The following is a 19,310-nucleotide window of genomic DNA, read 5'->3' as shown; positions in this document are numbered from 1 at the left end:
AGGTAAATAAATCTTAAATAGGGCACATCTAAGTGTAATTTATTCTCATCATAACTAAAACGATTCTGTGAAGGTTTGTTAGAGAATACTGGAACTGACAGGCTGGTCAGGGAGAACATTAATGATCAGATGCAATCAACAGAGTTAATGAGAGGATATATAGAAGCCGGGCAAACCCAGAAGAAAACCCCCAGACTGGGGTAGAGGTTCACCGTCCAGCAGGACAACGGCCCTAAACATACAGCCAGACGAATGGCTTAGATCTGCAGAGTGACTCGAAAATTGATGTTTACAGATGTTTTGAGCTGTTTTACAATGAAGAATGAGCACAAATGTCTCTGTCTAGATACATGAAGCTGGTACAGAAATATCCTTGAAATCCTGCTGCTGTACCTTCAGTAAAATGGAGGGATCCACAAAGTATTGACTCAGAGGGGCTGCAATCACCTACAGGCCACCGTTTGTTTTATTTTTAGAGCTACTTTGACTTACTTTATCAAATAAAATAAACACATTGCTGGTTGTGCTTGCGAAGTGGCCAATTGTGAAAAAGTTGAAGAGGTGTGAATACTTTTTAATGCGTTTGTGTTTGCAGGCTGAAATCTCTCGGTAAAGGCAAAGTTTATTCCAGCGCGCCAGAGATGGGTGAGTCTCAGCTCTTCTGTGCAGAACGTTGATCAGAAATCTGCTCAGTCTGACTCTTTCTTTCCTTCTATGGACAACAGAGGAGTGTTCCGACTTCGAGGAATCACCGGGGTTCTTACTGTCCTCAGAGACCAGCAGCAACGGGGCCATGGAGGACTCGGGGCCCCTGTGGGGCAGCTTGGGGCCAAACGCGGTGCCCCCTGTCTGCAGTGCGAGCCCCTGTCCGGCGTCTGGAGGCCTGTGGATAGGCGTGAGTAACCAGGACTCAGTTCGCCGCTGCAACCAGAGGAAGAAAAGCGACATGTTGCTGTTGGGTTGTGCCTCTCTGCTCGCTTCTGTTGGTCTGGGACAGGACCTGCTGCAGCTGGGAAAACAGCAGGTGGGTGCGAACAACAGGATAATAATCTGATGGATCAAACAGGGTGAAACTCATGACTGAGCTTTCATTTTGAAAAACAAATGCTAAGACCTGAAATGTGCACTGATTTGCCCATCTGTCCTGGTTGAATTATTTCTGCAACGAACAGCGAAACTTGTAAGATCTTCTCTAAAAAGGCTTTAAACCAGCAGCTTCTGAAAAACAGAATTGCTGTGACGACTGTGAGAATATAAAGATATGTGATGCCTTGCAAATGTTTTGATGGCGCTTTTTCAAACTTTTCAATGTGTATGAATATTATGCGATGTTACTGGGCCACAAGACAATGTATTTTACTGGGATTTTATGTGACAGACCAACACGAACTAGTGCAACACAAATCATTCCCACAGCATGATACTGCCACCACCATGTTTCAATGCGAGAACGATGTGGATTCCCACCATACACCAGGTTATTCTTGTAGGCAAAGCAGATAAATTTTGTTCTTGTCTGACCAGAGCACCTTCTTTCATATGTTTGCTGTTTTCTCTATATGGTTTAAACCAAACTGTAAATTGGACTTTTGGAGTTAATGTGTTCTACAACACGTCTGAGACCTTCAACAGGTGGACCTATACTGGGATTAAGCTCCACAGGTAGACTATATTTATTCGGTGACATTTAAAGGTAACTGTCTGCACTACATTTTATTTAGGGGTATCAAAGTAAGGGGTGCACAAGCACATATATTTATTTGTAAAAAAAAAAGATGCCTGCTTTTCCTTCAACCTCACAAATATGCACTACTTTGTATTGAACTGTCACATTAAATCACATTAAAGTTTATTTAGGTTTGTGCTTATAATAATGTTTGGAAAAGGGTATGAATACTTTTCCAAGCAGTTGTACAGAACAGCAACATTAATGTTCACAGTCTAGTCAACCAAGCATTTTCCATATGCATCGAATAGAAGAAATGAAAAAAGCAGATGAAAATAGTTCAGTACAGTTTTGTTGAAACTTTGATGTTGTTCCCAGATGCTTCAGGATGAGCAGGACCTCCGTGAGGAGCATCGGAAGAAGAAGGATGGTCTCTTCCAGCGGACGGGCCGTTTCCGTCGCAGCACCTCTCCCACCAGCAGAAACCTCTCCCTGACGCTCTCCAGACATCATGACTCTGGGCTCGCCTGCCTGGACCCGTCTCCCTCCGTCACACTCCTCTCTCTGTCCTCTCTGTCTGACTGCAACTCCACCAAGTCCCTCCTTCCCTCGGACTCGGACGATTACCCTCTGACCCCGTCGGCCAGCATCAAAACGCCGTCTGGGGCTCCGCCTGCTCCGGCTCCCGCCCTCAATCCACTCCTGGACCTGCGGGCGGAGAGCTTCAAGAAAGAGCCCAACCAGTCGCTCACGCCCACCCACGTGTCTGCAGCAATGGCTCTGAACAGAGGACACAGGCGGACCCCCTCGGACAGCGCGATCCGACCCCGAGCGCAGACTCTGGGACACCGCAGGACCCCGTCCGATGGGAGCATGCCAATGCCGCCTCCACCTGTCATCATGACACGTAAAGGTATGCAAATAAATGCTTTAAACACTTCTGTTTTAACTACTGTAAGACTGCTTTACTTCAGAGTTTTAACCAGGAATGTTCCCGTTGAGACATTGTCTCCTCTGCTAAGACGTCCTGGTCAAGATGAGTCATAAAAGGTTTCATTCATAGATAGATGCACTGGGAAAACACAAGGCTCAGATAAATGCAGTAATTAAAGCAGAAAACCAATAAAATACATTAATAAAAAGTCATGCAAGTAATAACCAAACAGTGTGTTTTATTTGAGCATTAACAAGAGACTACAAACTGTTTTATCTCAGATCTGGCAGCAAATGCAGATCTGCTTTTATTTAAATAGTATTAAATAATGTTATGTTAATAATTAAAATTGTTTTTATTCTACCCAATAATCAATTGCATAATCTTGTTATTGCAGCAGTCAATCCCTTATAGTTGCTGACAAGCTTTTTGCATGTTGTTATTTTGACGATTTTTCTTTGGTGATGAAGTCTTAGAGGTTAGAAGGCCTTCATCTATAGCTCTTTCCTCTGATATTTGATCATACTCGAGTCTGCACTTGCAGTCAGAAGAAACATGCTGCTCAAATTACCCTTAATCTGTTAGGGATTTGAATAATTTTGGGCTTAAGTTTATACGTTATAGTCATTAAAATAAGTAGAAATCAGCATCAGTATCAGTATTTGCCAGGATAAATCTGATTTCTAGTTTGGCAGGTGTAGACAATTGCTTATGGACGGTCTGTGGCCAAACAACGTCAATGTTTGTAGCACCTACAATGACAAATAAAGTTTCTATTCTATTCTATTCTATTCTGTTCTATTTTGGTCAAATTAAACATGAGTTAAAGACAAGTGAATTAATGTTGTTTATTGTATGACAAAAAGAATCCTCTTCGTTAATTCTCAGGAACACCAGACACGCTGGACATCCCTCGTCTCCCGGACCCCGCTGTGGTCTACCCCGTCACCCATCGGCGTAAAGCCCCCGCTCCCCCAGTCCCCGACGCGGCTCCTCCATTCCTAATTAGCCCCCTAGAGAGACCCAAGACCCTGGAGTTTGCTCCTCGCCCACGGCCCACTCCGGCCCGGATAAAACCGGACCACAGGAAGCTGGGCTCTGTCTGCCGGACCCTGAGCTCATCACCGGGCAGCAGCTGCGAGAGCCCCCTCGGTTCGGGAGACAGCAGCGCCAGCGCCACACGGCCCAACCTGATGGACATGGACATGGAGGGCCAAAGTTTGGACCAAACGATTCCTCTTTGCGGACAGTCACAGACGGCCGCTGTGTGTGAACAACAGTACTTGTAATGAAACGTTTTAAAGGTTCAAGTCAGAGATCCGGGGATCAATATGGAACCAGCCTCCTGTCTGAGCTGAGCAAAGTGCACTCAGTAAATCCCACTTCTAATGATGTTGCACTTAGTGAAAGTCGCTCCTCTCATGTGATCTTAAAAGGTGTGAAACCTTTTAAGATCACATGACCTTCCAGCAATTTTTGGTCTCTAATCTGCATGACACCGAGGGTCCAATAGGCCTCTGAAAGCCTTGTAGTGTGGTCATCCAGGTAAACCTCTTCATCTCCTCAGAGGCCATCTCCACCTGCTGCTTTAGGCTGGGTGACTGATTCTCTCTAAAGCCATTAAAGCATCTAAAAAAGCCACTTTTTAAAGGTATCAACTGTCATCTCAGCCCATCTTCTCGTGCTGTTTTCTGTCTGCGTAGTTCAACACATTTCTTCTCTCATCTTTCCTGTCTGCCACGTAAAACAAGACCAGAAATCATTGTCTCCTGTTTGTTCTTGTAGTTTGGAGCGGGTCTGTTTCTGAGCAGAGAGGGTCTCCTTGTTTCATTGCGCATGTTTGTTCTGCTGGTGCACAGACATCTTCTGCATGGTGGTCTTCATCCTCATATCTCGAAACCTAATAGGACAGAAAGCCTTTTCCCCTCAACTTTGGTGGACAGGTTACATTTTCAGCCTTGTGCATTAAACCTTTTAGCAACATGGTGGCTGTTTTTATCGATTGCAACATCCCACCGGGCTTCTATTGTGTGAATGTTTATACTGGATGATATAGAGCTGTCCATATTTACTGGCACCCCTGGTAAAGATGTGTAGAAAAGTTGTAATTACGTTTTTCCTGCAGCAGCATAGTCTTACATAGAAAAGAGTCAAAATATCCAAATATTAGTTTCAGAACAAATACTCCCATAATAATAATAATCCCATGTACAATCCTTTCAAAATAAAATGAAACAGAAGCATTTTTTTAATTTATACTTTACTTTTTTAATTAATCAGAGTTTCTAGGAACTTTTTATTAGCAATCCATAACTTTCCATTTCCCTAGAGTACCGATACATGTAACAGATGCCCATTTCTCTTAGCCACTCTTTAAAATGGGAAAAACAAGAGATCATGCCAGGTTTATCTTGCCCCCAGACAAAGTAAGGAATTTGGTAAGGCAGGTATAAAAGGGTCACTGTTAGAGAACCACAGCAAAGAGTCTCCATACCGACCATTAGATGCTATGAACATGCCAAATGGTTGTTTTAGAGGTACGCCAGAAAAAATGCCATATCTGTCCTATTATCACACACAAGTGGAGTTTGCTCAATGTTCTTGGGACAAGTTGAAGCTCTTGTTGGGCGTGAAACAATAGCCCCTTTGAGATTGTTTGTTATGGTTTGTGATCATCTGAAAGATCCTGACACAGAACAGGGGTTAAATTCGACCTACCAATACTACGACCCTGGTCCATAGACATGTACCCTCTACAAACGGTCGTGGGTTAAATACTGGATTGCGGAGAGAGTGTGATGTAGTGCAAAGCACAGACAATAGCAGGAGCAGCACAGTCTGTGAGACAGAGCGAAGACATTGTATCATCCTCCAATGTCGGTATGATCTTAATCTAACGACGATAATAAATCGTGTTCAACAGCATCTGTATTTAAAGTGCAGAAAGCATTCGGACCACCTGCCTGTATGAGAATCTCATTACTGCGACTGCGTGTGAGGTTTCCCTGAGGGGAAATCTCATACATGTTTTCCTTTCCACAGATGAAAGCTGTGACCAGTAGGCCACGCCCCTTTAATTCCCCTACCCCGTATGCATGATCTGGAAGCATGCAAAGCCCCTAATCTCAGCCAATTGACTTGTACGATAGGGGGTTCGTGTTGTGTGTTTAATGAGGAACTATGATTTGAAAGGAGTTTCATGCCGACCTATAAGTATGGTGGAGGATCTGGTTTGCTTTGGGCCTGGTTCTTTTTCAAAAGCCCTGGGAATCTTGAAAGAGTGCATGGAAGCATACATTCTTAGAAGTATCAGGACATTTTATATAAAAATACTGTGGACTCTTCCAGTAAACTGGTCTTTCAGCAGGATGCTGGTCCAAATCAACACAGAAGTGGCTCATCAGACACAAAATCAACCTTGTTCCAGGCTATTTCAGTCTTCAGACCTAAATAAAAATAAAACCTGTTGGGTAAACTGAAGACAGCATAGCATAACAGAGGACCAAGGACTCTGCATGCTCCAGAGAAATGGCAAAAGATCACATACTTTGCGTGCTGTAACCCTGTGAAATTTTATGAAATACTAAGTGCTGTCCTCTTGGCAAAATACGATATATATTCCCAGGTGAAATTAAAGGTTGTATTTTTCAGCTATGCTGCTGTGGTAACAGATTAAACTTTTTTCTAGGGGAATCAACAAACGTAGCCAGCACAGTACCTGTGTGGATGCTTTCCTGCTGCATGTTGTCTCTCTCTGAGTTCCTTCGCATATCGTCATCTTTAAAAATGCAAACATTCCTCCTTCATCAGTCCTGCTCATCCCAGCGATGCAGAACTGGAAACATCCTCCCTGATTCTAGCGTCAGCCCCGTGCTCCTCTGACCTTCAGCATCGGCTGCACTTAACTCTTTGAAACTCGTCGGTGAAATCACAGTCACATCAGACTGATTGGTTGTTTTCATACACTGGATGGTTTATTGGCTGCAGACGGTATTTACTTGACTGTGCAAATTTCTTTAGGTGACTAGTGTGTGTGTACGTGTGTGTGAGAGAGAGTTGATTTGTACGACTGTTTTGGGATCTATGACAATCCCTTTGCTACAAGAGTGAGCCCAAACTCATTCTCCTTTTGTGCGGTTTAGAACACTGATTATTTATTAAAATTGTTGTTATTGTGGGAAAGAATTAATTATTATTATTACTATTATTATTATTTCAGTGCTCTCCCTAGGTGATATCTGTATATACTTGTTAATACGGGAAAAAGTAAACAAGAAAACAACCTGGGAATCTGCGTACTGGAATATTTGTGTTGTCTTCTGTCTCTGCCTGTGAGGAATCTGTGTGAAACGTGACGAATGAGAGGTGAATAAAATAAAGAAAATAAAGAAATGTCATGTTGTTTATTCATGTCTGAGTGGAGGTAAGAATCAAATAACCTAATAAGCCAAAGAAGCCTTCCCTTTCTTTCAGACTTGTTACTTGGTACTTTAGTAATAGCAGTACTTTAACTTCTTCACTTGAGACAAAGACTGAACTCCGACCCAAAGGGAGCAGTCCAGATTTACCATGGTTGATATTTAAGATATTTTCGTTAAAGGAGCCAGACCTTTCTCTAAAATCAGTCAAACTGGCATTGGATATACATTAATCTGAAAAAAAATGAGGACGCCCATGAAATATTCACTTTATTGAAAAATGATCACATATCATATGATGTTTAATCTTTTTTTAATTTATTTCTGGAAAAGAAAGTGGTTTAATTACAGGAGGACACCAACAATTGAGCTAGTTTTACTTAATACTAAATAAATATGAAAAAAAAAAGGTTTCTGACTAAGGAAAAAGTTAGGACACCCTACCTCTAAGAGCTATTGTTACCCCTTTTGGTTAAGACCACGTGTTTGTAGCCATCTAACAGTTTCTAACTGATCTAAGGAATGTTTACCCCCCTCTTCACTTTCAGCTGTGAGATGTTTGAAGGGTTTCTTGCATGTTCAGCCTGTTTTAAATCACTCCACAGCATCTCATGGAGATCAAGATCCAGGTTTTGACTCTGGTCATGACCTTCTTCATTCTCAGCCAGTCCTTGGTGGGTTATCTGGTATGTCTTGGGTCATTGTCATATTGCAGAGTCCAGTTCTGTTTCAGCTGTATTTTTTTTACAGATGGTCTCACAGTTTCCTCAATCAACCTCGGATTCACTGATTTTATGGTGGATTCAATGATTGTGAACTGGTCTGGTTCTTCTGCAACAAAGCTCCGCCAAACCAGACTCATAAGTTGCTATGATCTTCTCTCTTTTTTTATTGTAAATTTATATTATTTGAACCTCTCAATATTTTAAAAACTGATCTTAAATACACATATGTCCAATTATTGTAGAAAAACAGTAGTTTGCCCCTTATAGAACAACATGGCTGGGTTTTCTATTGTATTTGTTTTGCTCTTTTGTTGTAAATTGTTATTTAATCAAGATAAAAGCTACCCTTAGACACCTCTGATGACAGGTAACTGATCAGGGTTCTTCAGTGTAAGTCTATTTGTATTTTTTATGTGTTTACCAGTGTTCTGTACAGCTGCATTAAAACACGTGAGCTGTATGTCAGAGCACTGCAGAGTTTTCAGGGACATTTTGCAACAAAACTATTGACAGCAGCCAAAATGTTTACTAATAACATCTAAACAGTTTATTTATTGTGCCTCTTATTATGTCATTGACCCAAATACACACAAGATTTGCTGTTTTTTGCTTCTTTTATCATCAGTGTGCTTTTCAGTGTATGTTTGTAAGTGAAACAATACACCACTGTATGATATCATTTAGTCTTGATCAACATTTTTCCAGACTTTCTGAAGATCTTTCAAAGTTTTTTACCTAATTTCTTTTTTATTTGGGTTGTTTTTAACTCAATTTTTGTCCAATACCTGAATATTATTGTTTCATTGTTAAGAACGTAGCTCTGATCAATTGTTTAGGCTTCAAAGAATCAATTTTAAACACGATATTTAGGCACTTTGTGACCATCAGTCATGATTTGTTCCCATTTTGTTCCATTAAAATGTAAAAAAATACCAAAAATAAGCAAGACTGGAAGTTATAAAATAATATTTTGATGTCTGCAAGGTGAATCCTGAAGGTAAAAATGCTCACACAACAAAGAACAATGCATGCAATGATGCATATTTCTGGTCACGTGTTCAGTCTAATGGATATAAAATTTTATTTTCTTAAGGTTGTGGTAAGATTTAAATTTGTAAAAGCCGTCAAAGTCCAAAGAAAATCTCAAAAAGCCTGAAAACGTTTTAATCAAGACCGCTTTAAAAGATTACAAGAAAGTCTGGCTCATTGGGAGGAGCGTGTGAGGAAATAAGGAATGACTAAATACTCACACAGTACGATATTAGCACCTTGCTCCTTAAACATAAATCTAGTTTGCATTTTCTACTCTTGCCAACATCCTTTATATCACCAGACAAAGGCGCTTGCAGTAACCGACTCAATCCACCAGGTGTCACCACTGCGCCCTATGATGTCATCTCTTTTCCGAGTCTGCTGTTTTTCTCCAAGTCATGCATTCCTGTAGTGGCTCCCTGACCCTGCAGCCATCATTAAGGCACATGGAGGAGCCCCTTACACAGAAACATCAAGATTTAATCTGAGACTCTCCCATAATAAAGAGTAGCAGCTGCAGCTTAGCTCGACCTCAGGATGTAAAGACACTGTCCATGCACAGATGCTGGGGACACACAATCCTGCTCTCTCTGTCTCTCCACTGCTGCTCTTGTCCTTGTTACCGCCAATCAAACACCGTTTCAGACGCCAGCCTGTTACTAAGCAACCCCTCTTCACTTCCATGGTGATGCTATTAAAAGCAACACCACACACACACACACATTCAACAAAAAGTGGAAAATAGATGAAAATGAAGTGAGAGGGAGGTCATAAAGTGCGAGCAAAAAGGTTACAGTTGTTTTTATAAGAGGAGGACAGTGTGGACCTACTTTCTTTGTCGTCTTTTATCCTCATCGTCCACTCTAACATTCATCACCATCTCTGGTTTCCCCTCCATTGTCATCTCCACCAGCTCTTATCTTAATTTCCCTCCATTTTACCCCATGTTTTATGCCAGTGAAAACATATTTTAGCAGCAACAAAAAGCAGGCAGAATCAGGAGGCGACAGTGTTTGCAGAAGATGGTGATACACAGAAAAAGCTAGTTGGACACAAAGAAAAATACGAGTGTGTGTTTCTGTTCGGCTTTGGAGGAAATGGCTTGCCAGATTGCCTGCCAGTTGGTGTGTCCTCAGATCTGCAGAAGGGCTCGCTTCATTTTCTACTGAATCTTTAGTAGCCCATTAAACCGCTAATGCAATTTTATTAGGAAATACTCTGTATGTTAATGAACAGAATCTGAGATCAGAGAAGACATTTTCAGAACTCAAATGATTTCAAGGGACTGAAGCTAAAGCAGACCACAAGTTAACAGAGGCAAAAATCTGGTTGTTGTGAAACATCAGTAAATGCTTATTGACAAATCATGGTCTTACAGTCATTAAATGTTATCAATGTATGTCTCTAGGTTCAATCCTGATTGGTGTGTTTTGATTAAATTAAGATATCCTACACTGATGTGGCCCATCTCTTTGTTACTGACACAAACAGTTCTGGTCAGGAGTTTGCACATACCCATCACCTTTTAATGAAGTCATGGAGCCATTTCCTTTCTTTGTTGGAAGTGCATGAATCATACAACCTAAATGGATTTTAAAGCTTCATTTTGGCCCAGACGTTTGACTTTATTGTGGAGTTTCTCTAACCCACACAGTATTCAGATTTAAATCATGTGTTTACACATACCAGATAAAAAGACACGTAACCTTTTTTCTCTCTTCCATACATTTAATCAGACTAAACTTCATGTTATTTCATAACTGAGTTAAATGGAGACTAGCTTGTGGATGTATTTTAAGGCAACACCTCTGAAAATCAAAAGAAATCTCCCAAAATATCAGGAGGAGAAATGTGGAACCAAACAAGTCTGGATAATCACACAATTTCCAGAGGCCTGAAGGTGTTTATCTATTCATAAAATTATACACAGTGAGTCATGTACTGACATGGGCTAAAAGGGCACTTGGAGAGGAAGAAGCCATTACATCCTAAAGCAACATAAAAGCCCAGGTAATGTTTTGCAAATGCACACAGGGACAAGACCTTAGTTTTACAGACATGCCTTGTGGTCTGATGAAAGTAAAATTGAAGCATTTAGCCAAATTTACCATATCTGCATTTGGAAGAAGACAGAAACTTGTAAGCCAGAGACCAGCATTCCAGCTGTCATGTATGCGGTTCGGAGCACAAGTTGTTGGGGGTGTTTTGCTGCAGGAGGCACTGGTACACTTATAGATGGCATCATGAGGAAAGAACATCATGACAAAATAGTCAAGCAACATCTCAAAACAATGGGAAATGATGCCAAGCTTACCACCTAATTAGTTACAAAGTCCCTTAAGAAAACAAATTGGTTTGCAGTGGCCATTACAAACGCCTCATCTCAGTCTGATAGGAAATATTTGGGCAGAGTTGAAAAGGTGTGTGAGAACAAAGTGACTCAGTAACACCAGTTCTGTCAGGAGGAATGGGTCAGAACACCTGCAAGCTATTGTGGAAGGATATCGACAACGTTTGTCCCAAGTCATACAGTTTAAAGCAATGCCAATAAATACTCAGGGAATGTACAGAAACTTGTGAATTTCCAAATTTCCAATTCCCAAAATGTCTTTGAAATTTTTTCTCTTTCTCATTATTCTTGCATTTAATAATAATGATGATAATAATATTTATTTCCTACATACAAATTTGCCTTTGACTTCACATGGTGGTTAGCAAATAGCAATAGAAATAATTTTGGTACACCTAATTGACCTAAAATAGGAAACATGTATCATCTTCATGAAGTAAAACATTAAGCTTGAGAAGGAGAGATAGTCCTTGAGACCAGTCCAAAATTTTAGTAATTACAATAAACAAATGTGTAGCAGCTGATGTGAGGCTCTGGAGAAGCTAATTTGTACAATTCTTTGAAAGCTTTGAATTACAGTTTAGGTTTGGGAGGCTTTTTTTAAGACAAGAATGACTCACTGATGACAATAAAGTGGCCAGAACATTTGGAGCAAAAAAACAAAAGAAAGAACTTCAAGGAACCCAAGAACAACAAATCTAAACTATTCTAAAATATTAAAGGAAAATATTGCTGCTTGAAAGCAAAACATCTTGGAGATACTCAAGATGTCTGCACTTTTGCTGTCGATCATGTAATGTAATTAATAGAAATGGGTCCAGAAAATGTTGAATTACCAGATGTCTGCACTGTTCCTTTAAAGGTCACTTTCGCAATTGCATTATTGCAACACTGCCAATAAATAAATAAATTAAACATGGTGCAAGTTGAGTGGCCATTACAAACAGTTCTAGTCCCAATTCTAGAGATTTAAATGAGTCAAATGAGAAAATATTTTCACCTTAACAACAACAACAAGGAGTCCTCTTTGTTTTGAACTTTATTCATAATCCTCATGTACCAGTTATTAGTGCATTCCCGGCCTTACAGTTCAGTAAAACCTGTGATGGAGGCCTCTCAGATGTTTGATTGTTGAATGAAAAACTGTCTTAGCCTTGTCCCAACCAGCTTCTCGTCCATCATTTTAAAACACACAGGTTGAAGGTGCGAGGCCCACCAGTTCTCCTTCGCTCCTGTGTTGACCGTGGATCGTCCTTTAGCTGGGGCTTCTGATTGCTTTGCACTTTCTCTAAGCCGTTTTAGGTTCCCTCGACGAGAAGAGAAATACCAACAAATACAGACACAGTCACGATGCAGCTCTGAGGAGGAGCTATAGTAAAATTCTCTTTTCTATCTCTTTTCTTCTCTGTTTATAAAGTAATTCAGTAAAGTAAAGCTTTTCACAACCATAAAACTTTCCATTTTTGTAATTTTTTGTACATTTGTATTATATATTCACAAAAACTACTTTGACATTTGACAAACATTACCTTAAATGACATCAAAAGTAAAAAGAGCATTAGAAATGAAATTAATTAAATAAAAATACATGAATAAATAACACAGCCATTTATTTTGTCTATTTTTTTGTTGTGCTTTTTGTTTGTTTTCAAAGCTACACTGACAAAGAGATGAGGAATCTCTTTCTGCACACACAGCTCTTTGTTGGATTATGCTTTAATTACCATTAACAGCCTCAGAGTCAGCTCAGTCAGTGATCAACAAACCTGCTCCGTGTGCCGCTAGTTAACCTATCACTTCTATGATGAGCTAGAATGACTTCAGCACAGCCAGACAAAAACAAGACGATGAGCCGGTGCCATGGAGAGACGACCATGAGGGGGACACTGATCCCCGAGGGGCCCCGTGGATGAGGAGACTCAGCTCAGGCAGCCATGGAGACCGAGCCTGCTGGTGCCTCCCTCGCTGCTGATTTATTTCCTCTGGTAAAAAGGGAGGCACAAACATACAGCAGAGAGTGCACAGGCACAGAAATGCTTCTGCATCTCATATCTTATCCCTAACAAGCTACAAATCGATGTCAAGTGCTCGATAACAGCCCTCTGTTTGGATGTTATCGCTCTAACTTACACGTCCCTCAGAAAGGATTAATAACCATTGAACATCTTGTGTCACATCCCAATCATAAACTTCATGGTTTTTCACTGAGATTTTATGTAAAAGACTAACACAAAGCAGTGCATACATGTGAACTGGAAGGAAAAGGACATATTAACAGATTAAAATCTGAAAAAGTGTGGTGTGCGTTTGTTTTTAGTCACCTCTACTCTTCATCTGGGTAATTTATTCTCAGTACAAATCCAGCTGCTTTATGAAGGCCTTATAGGTTTGGTGGAGAACATCAGTGAACAAACAGCATCATGAAGACCAAGAAGCACAGCAGACAGGTCGGGGATAATGCTGTGGAGAAGTTTAAAGCAGGATTATGAAACAATATCCTAAGCTTTGCAAATGTCATTGAGCAACTGTTCAGTGGTCATGTGAAAATGCGAAGAGTGGTGCTTCCCTGCATGGCTATTAATCAGAGAGGCATATAGTAACTCTGGAGGAGCTGCAGATAATCACAGCTCGGTTGGGAGAATCTGTTGACATGACAACATTTAGTCATGCTCTCCACAAATCTGCCTTTTTATGGATGACCAAGAAGACAGCGATCGAAAATAAAGTCCTGTTTCCAGTTTGCTACAAGCGCTGTAATGTCCTCCACAGCTGAAACGTGGAAGGAGCTGCTCGGGTAAGATGAAACTTTAATAGAAAAGCTAGCATTGCACATCAACCTGAAAACACCACCCTACAGAGAAACATGTCAGAAGCAGTATCACTGTGTACTGAGAGTGGATGGGAAAATAGACGGAGCTAATTACCTTCCATCAGGACGACACTAAACATACAGCCAGAGCCACACAAGGGTGGTTTAGATCACAACATATCTATGTGTTAGAATGGTCCAGTTGAAGTCGGACTGTTGCTTTTTTTGCCGCACTAGTGGCCTTTATTTTTGTTATTTTTTCAAAGTAGGCAGACAGGAAGTGGGATGGAGAGAAGGGGAAGACATGCAGCACAGGTGTCTGAGGTTGGTACTCAAACCCAGGACAGGTGTGTTGAGGACTGAAGCCTCCGTATATGGGTCACGTTTTTATTTTTAAATGTACAATTGTACACTCCTTTGTGTTGTTCTATCACATAAAGTGCTACTAAAACACATTAAACTTTGTGGTTGTAATGCAAAAAAAAAAAACGTGAGAAAGCTCAAGGGGTATGAATACTTGTTTCTGACAAGGAAAACAGCTCAGTTTTTCTATTAATTGAACATCTGAAAAAGGTCTCATGGTTGAAAACAAATCTTTATCCAGCAGTCAGGCTCTTTAAAGATGTTTCCTGCTCAGCAGAGGCTGAGATACTTTAGCTGCAGATCAGTTTTGTGAAAATTGTCATGTACCCACTTATTTTTGGTCATGCAATTTTAAATGATACATTAAGTTTCAAACCTCCCTGCATGTTTTCTAAGGGGTGCAGCTGCTTATCTTGAGCTGATGATGGCCTACTTCTCCTTCCCCTGGAGCCTCCATGTATCATGCTGGTCTCCTCAACTCATGGTGTCGTCTCTCCAGAGTGCCACTGACACACTTACTGTAGGTCCTTTTCTCCCTTATACTAGGCCAATAAATTAAACTCTGTCCCAGCATCTGATTTTCTCCTCTAACTCCAGGTTTCGAAAATAAAATAATCTCCCACCTTTGTAAATTAGCAAATACAATGCAGAGATATTGTATACCTCTTCTACTGTTGTGATCAGTCACCACCTTCTTAGTTTAGAGAAGAGCTAAACAGATTGCATGAGCAAACATTTGAGTGGCAGCATGCCATGACAGTAAGCAATAGAGCCAATAAATTCTCCATCAGAAACTTCTGAAATTACCCTCAGGAGCCACACTTTACATGCAGAACGTGGGCTTGCACAAAAGGAATAAGGAAAAACTGGGTTTCATTAAATTGGAGTCGATGGGTAATTAAGGTCATGCTTTCACCTATGATCATTCCAACCCTTTGCAGAAAAACTCAGAAAGATCTAAACCTGCAGAAAAGCTATCAGAAAAAAATACAAGATTTGCATTTTCAATGATTAAGCTTCACGAGTCACAACAGAAGCAGCAGCGGAGTTTTGACAGCCGGTAATGGATATGCAAAAACTACACTGTCAGTAGTATCTGATGCTAAACTGCGTGCCCTTACAGCCGTGTTTGTCTATCAGCACACAGTAAACTGAAAGCAAGAGAAATCTCAAATGGCTCTCTGGTTTGAAGCAGAGTGCTTTAGGGTTGTGGTTTGGACCGATATGAGGGTGAGAGAATGTTTTCCCTGCACTGACACTGCCCAGAGTCTCCTCAGTGTCTCAGCAATGACTGGGAAGTTTCAGCATTAGCGGTAAAAGGTTGGACCATTAGGAAAAGTGTGAGTCCAACGAGCCAACGGAGGTTTGGTGGACCTCCCAAAATCATTGGCTATTTTCCGTTGTGACATCATTAACAGGTGAACTGGGGGGGTCATTGGGAGGAAGACGAGGGGCCTGGATGTTCCCAGCAACATGAACACAACACACGATCCGGGAGCGGCTTCAGACGACAGATTCAAGACACGTAGACTTTTTTTTTCTCGCCACAATAGCATACAGGATGATGACAAGAACCGCTTGTGAATTTTGCCTCTTTGCTGCAAACAAACACCTCACATACTACTGAGCATGACAGCAAACTGAAACCCCTAATGAAGAGTTACAAACGCTTGAATTAGCCCTTAAATTGAAAAAAAAAACAGTCTAGAAACTGAGATGCATGGCAGAGAAGTTGGACAGAGTAATGACAGATTTAGTACAGAGGCAGTTTCTTTTCTCTTCTGGATGAAGATTCTCCTGCTGGTCTGTCTATAGTCTGTGTAAGGGCCAGACGTGAGCCCTGTTCATTTAGGATGTACAATCACAATGGGCTGCAGTCATGATATGTGTCACACACACCCATCCCTTATGCTTCAAACGGTCTCCGCCCACATGCACACACACCCCTGCCCTCCTGCCAGTGTGGTCCAGCTTCCCAATCCCAAAATTCTCCTCAAGAGTTTGGAGAAAGAAGGCAGAGAGAAAAAAGGGATAACATTTCCTAAATCAACCGAATGTCCGTGGTTCATATGCAGGTTTTTGAAGCTCCTTTTTAACTCCAGCACTAGGACAGTTTCTATGATTATAATATAGTTTCGTCTTTTGTTTGATTTTTGTTGATTTTCTTCATGTTAGGCTGCTGATTGTGTCTAGGGAGGAAAACCAAAGCCCCTGAGGGAGAAACCAAAAGTAGCAAAGAGGAGAAAGTAGCAGACCAGTGCTTGATATGTGCCCTGTTTGTGTGTCACCACCAGCTGGGTGATTGGGTCTGTTCTGTCTGTGCTGCTGTCAGGAGAGGAGGAAAGAGGAGGGGTCAGAGTAGGAATGCGAAAAGGGTCAAAGGGAACACAGGGTCAGAAGGTTGGAATAGATTAGCCCTGGGTCTCCTTGCCGCTCTCTCGATCCCGCTGTCCGTTCTTACTCATCTTCATCTCTGTCAGCTGGATGTATCTAAGCACGTTGGTGTCTGCAAGGAAAAGACAACATGATGCATGAGAGCAAGAACATCAGCTTCTGTTACTAAAGCCAGGCTGCTTTTTTCATAATGCTGTTAACTCCAGCCTTCTGTCAAGATGCCAATAACAAAAATACACATTTCATCCTCTGAATTACATAATATGTTTGGCCTTAAACCACCTGTTTACCCTCTGTAAAATCCAACAAAACAGTATAAATCACTAAATGCCAGTGCTGTCAGTCTAATGAACGTCTATGACCCAATGTATGAAGAAAAAACAGCTTTCATTGAAAAATGTTTTCTAACAAATGCAGCATCCTAAAATACAATTTAAAAACAAACACAATGACTTACAGTGGCGCCTTAAATTAATAATACCTCTGGCAGAGTTAGATTTAAAGTAATCTTTTTACCAACACGCTTCTTCTGACTGAAACTACTATTAACATTTTGTGGTGGCCCAGCCAGAGCCCTGTCTAGAATCTGATAGAGAATCTGAGCTAAAGATTATGGTGATGGCATGGAGGCCTTCCATTCTCCAAGACTTGGAGCTCATCACCAAAGATAAATCATCACAAAAGGCTGGTCAGCAGTTAAAGAAGGGATTACAAATACAGTTTTTTATTTAAAAGAGCCTAAAATGTTACAGTTTAACCTGCTAGTTTTGTAATTAAAATAAAAATTACTCATTTACAAACCTATCTCCAATCTTCCGTTCTTATCTACAATTCTTGAGAAAATAGTTGCTAATCAAATGTGTGAGCATTTACACAGCAATGACCTGTTTGAAGAGTTTCAGTCAGGTTTCAGAGTTCATCATAGCACTGAAACAGCTCTGCTGAAAGTTACTAATGATATTCTTATGGCCTCAGATAATGGACTTGTGTCTGTTCTGGTTCTGTTAGATCTCAGTGCTGCATTTGATACAGTCGACCATAATATTCTATTAAAAAGGCTGGAACATGCGGTAGGGATCAGGGGAACAGCGTTAGGCTGGTTTAAATCTTATTTGTCTGATAGATTCCAGTTTGTTCATGTAAATGATAAATCATCTTTAAAATCCAGGGTTAATTGTGGAGTACCACAAGGTTCAGTACTTGGGCTAATTCTCTTTACTATATATATGCTTCCAATAGGTCAAATTATCAGGCAGCATAGGATAAATTTTCACTGTTACGCTGATGATACTCAGCTTTACTTATCCATAAATCCTGATGAACCCAACCAGTTAGATAGACTACAAGCATGTCTTGAAGACCTAAAAACTTGGATGACTTTAAATTTGCTCTTACCCATGTAAAAAAAATAAATATAGCTTTATTGCGATCTTTTTACCTGAGGTCTTTATGTGGAAAATAAAATAGTTTGAACACATATCTTACAGCAGTAAAAGTGATAGAAACTATCAGGATCCTCATATGAAAGCCTAATTATTCAAAAACCTTGGACAAATATTTTGATTATTCAAATATTTTTATTTGCATTTAACTATTTATTCTTGATCATGTACTTATAATTGAGTCATTCTATTTAGTCTCACCTGTAGGTTCGCGGTTCTTAGCATCGCGCAGGTAGCGTAACGCGCATTCATAATCTCCCAGGTGATAGAAGGCGATGCCGGCTCGGTACATGGCCTTAAAGTGGTCCCTCTGATGGCTCAGCACTTTCAGACAGTACTCCTTCACTCTCTCGTAGTTTACCAACTCAGATTGCAACAGACATGCTGCAGGAAGAGGACAGAAAATGTTTATGACAGAAAAAAGACTAAATATTTTTTAGCAATTTAGTCATTCTCTCTGTGCAAAGGTTAAACAAGTTCCTATTAGATGGCAATGCTGTTCCATAGTTCCACTGTAAAACTTCTCCTCCTCAGTTGGGTAGCGGTGAGCTGACTATAAATAGTCTGTTCTAATGTCTTACAGAGCATAGAAAAGACAAGAAATTGTACAATTAGATCCCCCAGGCGGGAGCATAGTGTCTCTTTTATTTATTGCTTTAACTGCACTTGTCATGCAAAATAAAGGGATGGAGTGAAACTGCAGCTACAGAACGATGCAGACAGTGAGGATGTTATAGTGTCAGAGTCAGGCACCCGAAAAAAGAGAAGAAGAAGAAGAAAAAGAAGAAGAAGAAGAAGGGCTCAGTGGATTATCACATCAGGAAATAACCTTTGTGTTTTATTGTAGTCATCAATCCTACAAATCAAACTAGCAATTCTCAGCAGTTCTTACATAGGCTCAGGCCAGAGTAACTGTATTATGAAAGACACACAAGAAAAGTCAAACACAGCTTTTAGTCCATCAGAGCTTTTAAATGGCGCTGATGGCTCAGATATCCTCTGCTGATCACAACCACACAGGCTTTTACCCTCCACTGCTCCCTCTGTCTCTGCCAATTAATCTGAGGAGATGTAATAAAAGAAATCCCTCTGTCCCTAGATGTACTTCTGCCACTTTCACTGTAGTGTTCCCCACAGCAGTCCCACCCATCTTCCTGGTTTCCTCTGACTTTGTCCT

General features: G+C 40.7%; 2 protein-coding genes across 2 annotated transcripts in view; one reads left to right on the top strand and one right to left on the bottom strand.

The window, feature by feature from the left end:
• Positions 1 to 6,992, top strand: part of map3k10 (mitogen-activated protein kinase kinase kinase 10) — a 54,607-nt gene extending 47,615 nt beyond the window's left edge. The window contains exons 8-11 of the mRNA XM_047391211.1: positions 596 to 645; positions 726 to 1,024; positions 2,045 to 2,579; positions 3,489 to 6,992. Coding sequence (XP_047247167.1) covers positions 596 to 645; positions 726 to 1,024; positions 2,045 to 2,579; positions 3,489 to 3,889 — 1,285 coding nt within the window. The 3' untranslated portion in view covers positions 3,890 to 6,992. The remainder of the gene's footprint in view (positions 1 to 595; positions 646 to 725; positions 1,025 to 2,044; positions 2,580 to 3,488) is intronic.
• Positions 6,993 to 14,362: 7,370 nt separating this feature from the next.
• Positions 14,363 to 19,310, bottom strand: part of ttc9b (tetratricopeptide repeat domain 9B) — a 29,518-nt gene continuing 24,570 nt past the window's right edge. The window contains exons 2-3 of the mRNA XM_047390542.1: positions 18,335 to 18,517; positions 14,363 to 16,803 (exon numbers count right to left, since the gene is read on the bottom strand). Coding sequence (XP_047246498.1) covers positions 16,709 to 16,803; positions 18,335 to 18,517 — 278 coding nt within the window. The 3' untranslated portion in view covers positions 14,363 to 16,708. The remainder of the gene's footprint in view (positions 16,804 to 18,334; positions 18,518 to 19,310) is intronic.

The sequence above is a fragment of the Girardinichthys multiradiatus genome, chromosome 18, assembly GCF_021462225.1.
Source record: "Girardinichthys multiradiatus isolate DD_20200921_A chromosome 18, DD_fGirMul_XY1, whole genome shotgun sequence".
In the NCBI taxonomy this organism is placed as follows: Eukaryota; Metazoa; Chordata; class Actinopteri; order Cyprinodontiformes; family Goodeidae; genus Girardinichthys; species Girardinichthys multiradiatus.
Note: the sequence above shows the minus strand (reverse complement) of the source record. Positions and strands in the feature narration are given on the sequence as shown.